This window comes from Bombina bombina, chromosome 3 (assembly GCF_027579735.1).
Source record: "Bombina bombina isolate aBomBom1 chromosome 3, aBomBom1.pri, whole genome shotgun sequence".
Taxonomy (NCBI): domain Eukaryota; kingdom Metazoa; phylum Chordata; class Amphibia; order Anura; family Bombinatoridae; genus Bombina; species Bombina bombina.
In genome coordinates, this window is record NC_069501.1 from 505,994,555 (window position 1) to 506,003,992 (window position 9,438).

The 9,438-nt window shown below is 41.1% G+C and overlaps 1 protein-coding gene across 6 annotated transcripts in view; it reads left to right on the forward strand.

The window, feature by feature from the left end:
* The window catches only part of SYNRG (synergin gamma), a 402,787-nt gene extending 394,414 nt beyond the window's left edge, over positions 1 to 8,373 (forward strand). For all 6 annotated transcript variants that reach the window (XM_053706889.1, XM_053706890.1, XM_053706891.1 and 3 more), the window contains one exon: positions 7,617 to 8,373. In XM_053706889.1, coding sequence (XP_053562864.1) covers positions 7,617 to 7,748 — 132 coding nt within the window. In that variant the 3' untranslated portion in view covers positions 7,749 to 8,373. The remainder of the gene's footprint in view (positions 1 to 7,616) is intronic.
* The last annotated feature ends 1,065 nt before the right edge of the window (positions 8,374 to 9,438 follow it).

Genomic DNA, 9,438 nt, shown 5'->3' on the forward strand with positions numbered 1-9,438 from the left:
ACTCTAAATCTAGGCCTTAGTCTTTTCAGCTTGCTTTCCTCCTCTGATTCTTCTTTTCAGAGTGTTTTCTAAGATAAGCCTAGAGAAGTTGTTGGTAATCCTGGTTGCCCCAGCATGGCCTCACAGAATTTGGTATGCAGATCTGGTTCAGATGTCCAGGAGTCCTCCTTGGCCTTTACGGTCAGACATTTTGCTCAAAGTCCATTTTTCCATCCAGATCGTAAGTGGAACTTAATGGCATGGTCTATCTCTGAAGGGGCAGCTTTCTGCTCTTTCAGTTTTGTTCCACAGCAAAACCCACAGGAATCTTCCTGATATTCATAGTTTTGTTCAGGTTATGATCAGTATTAAAACTGTAATCAAGCTAATTTCTCCTCCATGGAATCTTACCTTGGTGTTAAGGGTTTTGCAGGCTCCTCCTTTTGAGCCTATGGATAAGATGTATATTAAACTACTTTCTTGGAAAGTGTTATTTCTTTTGGATATTTATTCTGTTAGAAGAATTTGAGTTATCTGTTCTTTCTTATCAGATTTTTAATCAGGATAAGGCTGTTTTACTGACTTACTTTGATTATTTTTGCCTTAGGTAGTTTCTTCAGAAAACTTTAGCAGAGAAATTGTTGTTTCTTCTTTATGTCTTAATCCTAAGAATGCTTCAGAGAGATCTTTGCATTGTTTGGACGTTATTTGGAGGCAAGCCAGCCTCCACCTCAGCAGATTACTGTTCATTCTACTAGGTCAGTTGCCACTTATTGGGCTTTCAAGAATGAGGCTTCAGTTGAGAGAGAGAGAGAGAGAGAGAGAGAAAACACTTTTACGTTAAAATTTAAAATGTTTAATTATGTATAGTGAAAGAACTTTGCAATACACTTTCATGACTTCACAAACCATCCTATATGTATATTGTATTGCTGGATTTGCAAAACTGCTGATTTTTTTCCTTTTGAGGCACCTATTTGGAAATTATGATTCAGCTAAGATTTGACACAAAATAATTATAACTAATTTATTTTAAATCTTTATTTGTTAAAAAAAAAAATGTATGTTTGACTACATATCACTTTAGTGCACTTATTTCACTTTTTGATTTGTTCACACATTTCTTATTTTACACTTTCATGATTTATTTTCCCCCTTTTTCTGTCATTTAAATTTTAAAAAGAAGAATTTTTCTATTCTGAATAATGGAAGTGCATTAGTGCACATGGCAGACTTCAAAAGCCTAAATCTGAGACATATCTGTCCTTAATTTGCTTTAATAGAGTTTATCCGATAAGAAACTCTAAAACAGTGAAAGTTTTGCTAACGTAATGATAGTGGCTAGCTGTGTCTACTTCAGTACAAAGTCCGTATGGGCTTCTCCAAATAAGACAAATGGTGGGTGTAGTTTGGCTATTGAAAAACAACCACAGCAAACAAGTGGTTCATGTAGTTGGAATTTTTTCACATGTTAAATTATTGTAAAACAGTAACAAAAAAATATACCCCATTACTCTGCCACTTTTAAGATAGATTATCAGTTTCCTAATTGTTGTTGCTTACATAATGTTCTGGCAGGTGTCAGTCTTTAATACTTTAATACCTCATACTTACTAAATCTGCTAATAAGTATATGTATATAGTAGTCTGATACACTACTTGCTTAAGTATTGCTTTTGCTGCGCATTCTGAATGTATTTTCCTGGTCTGATTCTTTTTTTAGGTGAATTTCTCTACAAATTTGTAATACCATTTTCTCCAACATAGGTGTGTCCGGTCCACGGCGTCATCCTTACTTGTGGGATATTCTCTTCCCCAACAGGAAATGGCAAAGAGCCCAGCAAAGCTGGTCACATGATCCCTCCTAGGCTCCGCCTACCCCAGTCATTCTCTTTGCCGTTGTACAGGCAACATCTCCACGGAGATGGCTTAGAGTTTTTTAGTGTTTAACTGTAGTTTTTATTATTCAATCAAGAGTTTGTTATTTTAAAATAGTGCTGGTATGTACTATTTACTCTGAAGCAGAAAAGAGATGAAGATTTCTGTTTGTAAGAGGAAAATGATTTTAGCAACCGTTACTAAAATCCATGGCTGTTCCACACAGGACTGTTGAGAGGAATTAACTTCAGTTGGGGGAACAGTGAGCAGTCTTTTGCTGCTTGAGGTATGACACATTCTAACAAGACGATGTAATGCTGGAAGCTGTCATTTTCCCTATGGGATCCGGTAAGCCATTTTTATTCAGACAGTAAATAAGGGCTTCACAAGGGCTTATTAAGACTGTAGACATTTTCTGGGCTAAATCGATTCATATATTACACATATTTAGCCTTGAGGAATCATTTAATCTGGGTATTTTTGTAAAATAATATCGGCAGGCACTGTTTTAGACACCTTATTCTCTAGGGGCTTTCCCTAATCATAGGCAGAGCCTCATTTTCGCGCCGGTATTGCGCACTTGTTTTTGAGAAGCATGACATGCAGTCGCATGTGTGAGGAGCTCTGATACATAGAAAAGACTTTCTGAAGGCGTCATTTGGTATCGTATTCCCCTTTGGGCTTGGTTGGGTCTCAGCAAAGCAGATACCAGGGACTGTAAAGGGGTTAAAGTTAAAAACGGCTCCGGTTCCGTTATTTTAAGGGTTAAAGCTTCCAAATTTGGTGTGCAATACTTTTAAGGCTTTAAGACACTGTGGTGAAATTTTGGTGAATTTTGAACAATTCCTTCATACTTTTTCGCAATTGCAGTAATAAAGTGTGTTCAGTTTAAAATTTAAAGTGACAGTAACGGTTTTATTTTAAAACGTTTTTTGTACTTTGTTATCAAGTTTATGCCTGTTTAACATGTCTGAACTACCAGATAGACTGTGTTCTGAATGTGGGGAAGCCAAGGTTCCTTCTCATTTAAATAAATGTGATTTATGTGACACTGAAAATGATGCCCAAGATGATTCCTCAAGTGAGGGGAGTAAGCATGGTACTGCATCATTCCCTCCTTCGTCTACACGAGTCTTGCCCACTCAGGAGGCCCCTAGTACATCTAGCGCGCCAATACTCCTTACTATGCAACAATTAACGGCTGTAATGGATAATTCTATCAAAAACATTTTAGCCAAAATGCCCACTTATCAGCGTAAGCGCGACTGCTCTGTTTTAGATACTGAAGAGCATGAGGACGCTGATGATAATGGTTCTGAAATGCCCCTACACCAGTCTGAGGGGGCCAGGGAGGTTTTGTCTGAGGGAGAAATTTCAGATTCAGGGAAAATTTCTCAACAAGCTGAACCCGATGTGATTACATTTAAATTTAAGTTGGAACATCTCCGCGCTCTGCTTAAGGAGGTATTATCCACTCTGGATGATTGTGAGAATTTGATCATCCCAGAGAAACTATGTAAAATGGACAAGTTCCTAGAGGTCCCGGGGCTCCCAGAAGCTTTTCCTATACCCAAGCGGGTGGCGGACATTGTAAATAAAGAATGGGAAAGGCCCGGTATACCTTTCGTCCCTCCCCCCATATTTAAAAAATTGTTTCCTATGGTCGACCCCAGAAAGGACTTATGGCAGACAGTCCCCAAGGTCGAGGGAGCGGTTTCTACTTTAAACAAACGCACCACTATACCCATAGAAGATAGTTGTGCTTTCAAAGATCCTATGGATAAAAAATTAGAAGGTTTGCTTAAAAAGATGTTTGTTCAGCAAGGTTACCTTCTACAACCAATTTCATGCATTGTCCCTGTCACTACAGCCGCGTGTTTCTGGTTCGATGAGCTAGTAAAGGCGATCGATAGTGATTCTCCTCCTTATGAGGAGATTATGGACAGAATCCGTGCTCTCAAATTGGCTAATTCTTTCACCCTAGACGCCACTTTGCAATTGGCTAGGTTAGCGGCGAAGAATTCTGGGTTTGCTATTGTGGCGCGCAGAGCGCTTTGGTTGAAATCTTGGTCAGCTGATGCGTCTTCCAAGAACAAACTCCTTAACATTCCTTTCAAGGGGAAAACGCTGTTTGGCCCTGACTTGAAAGAGATTATCTCTGATATCACTGGGGGTAAGGGCCACGCCCTTCCTCAAGATAGGTCTTTCAAGGCCAAAAATAAACCTAATTTTCGTCCCTTTCGTAGAAACGGACCAGCCCCAAGTGCTACGTCCTCTAAGCAAGAGGGTAATACTTCTCAAGCCAAGCCAGCCTGGAGACCAATGCAAGGCTGGAACAAGGGAAAGCAGGCCAAGAAACCTGCCACTGCTACCAAGACAGCATGAAATGTTGGCCCCCGATCCGGGACCGGATCTGGTGGGGGGCAGACTCTCTCTCTTCGCTCAGGCTTGGGCAAGAGATGTTCTGGATCCTTGGGCACTAGAAATAGTCTCCCAAGGTTATCTTCTGGAATTCAAGGGGCTTCCCCCAAGGGGGAGGTTCCACAGGTCTCAATTGTCTTCAGACCACATAAAAAGACAGGCATTCTTACATTGTGTAGAAGACCTGTTAAAAATGGGAGTGATTCATCCTGTTCCATTAGGAGAACAAGGGATGGGGTTCTACTCCAATCTGTTCATAGTTCCCAAAAAAGAGGGAACGTTCAGACCAATCTTAGATCTCAAGATCTTAAACAAGTTTCTCAAGGTTCCATCGTTCAAAATGGAAACCATTCGAACAATTCTTCCTTCCATCCAGGAAGGTCAATTCATGACCACGGTGGATTTAAAGGATGCGTATCTACATATTCCTATCCACAAGGAACATCATCGGTTCCTAAGGTTCGCATTCCTGGACAAGCATTACCAGTTCGTGGTGCTTCCTTTCGGATTAGCCACTGCTCCAAGGATTTTCACAAAGGTACTAGGGTCCCTTCTAGCGGTGCTAAGACCAAGGGGCATTGCAGTAGTACCTTACTTGGACGACATTCTGATTCAAGCGTCGTCCCTTCCTCAAGCAAAGGCTCACACGGACATAGTCCTGGCCTTTCTCAGATCTCACGGATGGAAAGTGAACGTGGAAAAGAGTTCTCTATCTCCGTCGTCAAGGGTTCCCTTCTTGGGAACAATAATAGACTCCTTAGAAATGAGGATTTTTCTGACAGAGGCCAGAAAAACAAAACTTCTAAACTCTTGTCAAACACTTCATTCCGTTCCTCTTCCTTCCATAGCGCAGTGCATGGAAGTAATAGGTTTGATGGTAGCGGCAATGGACATAGTTCCTTTTGCGCGCATTCATCTAAGACCATTACAACTGTGCATGCTCAGTCAGTGGAATGGGGACTATACAGACTTGTCTCCGAAGATACAAGTAAATCAGAGGACCAGAGACTCACTCCGTTGGTGGCTGTCCTTGGACAACCTGTCACAAGGGATGACCTTCCGCAGACCAGAGTGGGTCATTGTCACGACCGACGCCAGTCTGATGGGCTGGGGCGCGGTCTGGGGATCCCTGAAAGCTCAGGGTCTTTGGTCTCGGGAAGAATCTCTTCTACCGATAAATATTCTGGAACTGAGAGCGATATTCAATGCTCTCAAGGCTTGGCCTCAGCTAGCAAAGGCCAAGTTCATACGGTTTCAATCAGACAACATGACGACTGTTGCGTACATCAACCATCAGGGGGGAACAAGGAGTTCCCTGGCGATGGAAGAAGTGACCAAAATCATTCAATGGGCGGAGACTCACTCCTGCCACCTGTCTGCAATCCACATCCCAGGAGTGGAAAATTGGGAAGCGGATTTTCTGAGTCGTCAGACATTACATCCGGGGGAGTGGGAACTCCATCCGGAAATCTTTGCCCAAATTACTCAACTGTGGGGCATTCCAGACATGGATCTGATGGCCTCTCGTCAGAACTTCAAGGTTCCTTGCTACGGGTCCAGATCCAGGGATCCCAAGGCAACTCTAGTAGATGCACTAGTAGCACCTTGGACCTTCAAACTAGCTTATGTATTCCCGCCGTTTCCTCTCATCCCCAGGCTGATAGCCAGGATCCATCAGGAGAGGGCGTCGGTGATCTTGATAGCTCCTGCGTGGCCACGCAGGACTTGGTATGCAGATCTGGTGAATATGTCATCGGCTCCACCATGGAAGCTACCTTTGAGACGAGACCTTCTTGTTCAAGGTCCGTTCGAACATCCGAATCTGGTCTCACTCCAGCTGACTGCTTGGAGATTGAACGCTTGATCTTATCAAAACGAGGGTTCTCAGATTCTGTTATTGATACTCTTGTTCAGGCCAGAAAGCCTGTAACTAGAAAAATTTACCACAAAATATGGAAAAAATATATCTGTTGGTGTGAATCTAAAGGATTCCCTTGGGACAAGGTAAAGATTCCTAAGATTCTATCCTTTCTTCAAGAAGGATTGGAGAAAGGATTATCTGCAAGTTCCTTGAAGGGACAGATTTCTGCCTTGTCTGTGTTACTCCACAAAAAGCTGGCAGCTGTGCCAGATGTTCAAGCCTTTGTTCAGGCTCTGGTTAGAATCAAGCCTGTTTACAAACCTTTGACTCCTCCTTGGAGTCTCAACTTAGTTCTTTCAGTTCTTCAGGGGGTTCCGTTTGAACCCTTACATTCCGTTGATATTAAGTTATTATCTTGGAAAGTTTTGTTTTTGGTTGCAATTTCTTCTGCCAGAAGAGTTTCAGAATTATCTGCTCTGCAGTGTTCTCCTCCTTATCTGGTGTTCCATGCAGATAAGGTGGTTTTACGTACTAAACCTGGTTTTCTTCCAAAAGTTGTTTCTAACAAAAACATTAACCAGGAGATAGTCGTGCCTTCTTTGTGTCCGAAACCAGTTTCGAAGAAGGAACGTTTGTTGCACAATTTGGATGTTGTTCGCGCTCTAAAATTCTATTTAAATGCTACAAAGGATTTTAGACAAACATCTTCCTTGTTTGTTGTTTATTCTGGTAAAAGGAGAGGTCAAAAAGCAACTTCTACCTCTCTCTCTTTTTGGATTAAAAGCATCATCAGATTGGCTTACGAGACTGCCGGACGGCAGCCTCCTGAAAGAATCACAGCTCATTCCACTAGGGCTGTGGCTTCCACATGGGCCTTCAAGAACGAGGCTTCTGTTGATCAGATATGTAGGGCAGCGACTTGGTCTTCACTGCACACTTTTACCAAATTTTACAAGTTTGATACTTTTGCTTCTTCTGAGGCTGTTTTTGGGAGAAAGGTTTTGCAAGCCGTGGTGCCTTCCATTTAGGTGACCTGATTTGCTCCCTCCCTTCATCCGTGTCCTAAAGCTTTGGTATTGGTTCCCACAAGTAAGGATGACGCCGTGGACCGGACACACCTATGTTGGAGAAAACAGAATTTATTCAGTTTACCTGATAAATTACTTTCTCCAACGGTGTGTCCGGTCCACGGCCCGCCCTGGTTTTTTAATCAGGTCTGATAATTTATTTTCTTTAACTACAGTCACCACGGTATCATATGGTTTCTCCTATGCAAATATTCCTCCTTAACGTCGGTCGAATGACTGGGGTAGGCGGAGCCTAGGAGGGATCATGTGACCAGCTTTGCTGGGCTCTTTGCCATTTCCTGTTGGGGAAGAGAATATCCCACAAGTAAGGATGACGCCGTGGACCGGACACACCGTTGGAGAAAGTAATTTATCAGGTAAACATAAATTCTGTTTTTTTTGTTTTGTAGGCATTTAATTCAGAAACTGATAATTTCAAGCTCTCCTATGGAGGACACCAGTATCACGCCAGTTGTGCAAATTTCTGGATTAACTGTGTGGAACCTAAACCACCAGGTCTTTTTCTGCCGGACTTATTGTAAGAGCTGTAGTAAAGGATTACCCAAGGAAGCACACGGTCGGAGCATCACCACTGACTTCTCTCTGCCTGAAAAGTCTTATTTTGCATATTCCACAAATTGCAAACACTCTATGAAATCTCTACCGACTACAAAGCATAGCGGTCTGATTATGGGACGAAGCTGGGAAATAATAAACTGTCACTGCCTGTTCCTTTTATGCTGCATGTCTCTGGTATTTTTGTCATTTTTAAAAGTGCATTAAAGTTCTGAAAACACATTGTTATTTAAAGGGGAATTCTAAAGCAAAAAATCATATAATTTAGTTAATTTAGTTAGTCAAAGTATGACATTTTTGCATTACCAACCCCATATAACATGGCCGTTCCGCTAATTAAGAGCAGCCACACAATCCGCAAATCACCTGCTGCATTCTACTCTGGAGCTGCCAACCCTGAATAAGAGGTGTTTTTTTTTTGTTTGTTTTTTTGTGCATTTGAATTTCCTTTTAACCAAAGCAATGGTGTTAAAAATGTTACTATGATGCAGCATTTACTGTATCACCTGATCATTTTTATTCTCATACATGGAGTTTTAAGAAATTAATGTTGCTATTGAACAAAATACATAGCCAGGCCGTTACTTAGTCTCTTCTGTTTCTTCGTTGTTTGATTTTGCTTCATTTGTCATCAATATAGGTACCTAAGGGTAATGTTATGTATTAAATGGACAGTAAAGTCAGATAGAGCTTGCAATTTTAAACAACTTTCTAATTTACTTCTGTTATTAAATTATTTTCATTCAATTAAATTTACATGCTCTATCCAAATCATGAAAATTTAATTTTGACTTTACTGTCCCTTTAATATACAATAGAGATGCATATGCATTATTTCCAAAAGTCAGTTATGCTGACAAAATACAGAATTAAAGGGATAAACCCAAATTTATTTCATGTAATTGGCAAGAGTCCATGAGCTAGTGACGTATGGGATATACTATCCTACCAGGAGGGGCAAAGTTTCCCAAACCTCAAAATGCCTATAAATACACCCCTCACCACACCCACAATTCAGTTTTACAAACTTTGCCTCCTATGGAGGTGGTGAAGTAAGTTTGTGCTTGATAATTTCTACTATGATAAGCGCTTCTAAGTATTCTGGAGCCCAATTCCTCTCAGAGTACAGTGTTTGTCAAAAGGATGTGGAGTATTGCCTATTGATTTTATGGTTTCCTTCACGGGGAAATCGTTTCAAGGGTTCTCTTTTATCGGTCGTAGGGATTCATCTCCTACCTCCCTTTTCAGATCGACTATATACTCTTATATACCATTACCTCTGCTGATAGTTTTCAGTACCGGTTTGGCTATCTGATATATTTGGATGGGTGTCTTTCGGTAAGTACAGTATGTTTCATTATTTAAGACACTCTCAGTTATGGTTTGGCGCTTTATGTATTATATAATGTTTTAAATAAATGTATTTTACTTATATTTGCCATGAGTCAGGTCTATGTGTATTTCCTTTTGCAGTCCTTTTTGACTTGTTTTTTTCTTTCAAAAACTTGCGGGCAAAATGCTGTTATTTATTGCGTCATTCTTGGCGCGAATATGTGTCCGTAAAGACGCAAGTTCATCATTTCCGGCGTCTTATTTGACGCTAGGTTGCTTGACGCGGATTTGTGTTTGTTATGACACAAGTTGCGTCATTTCCGG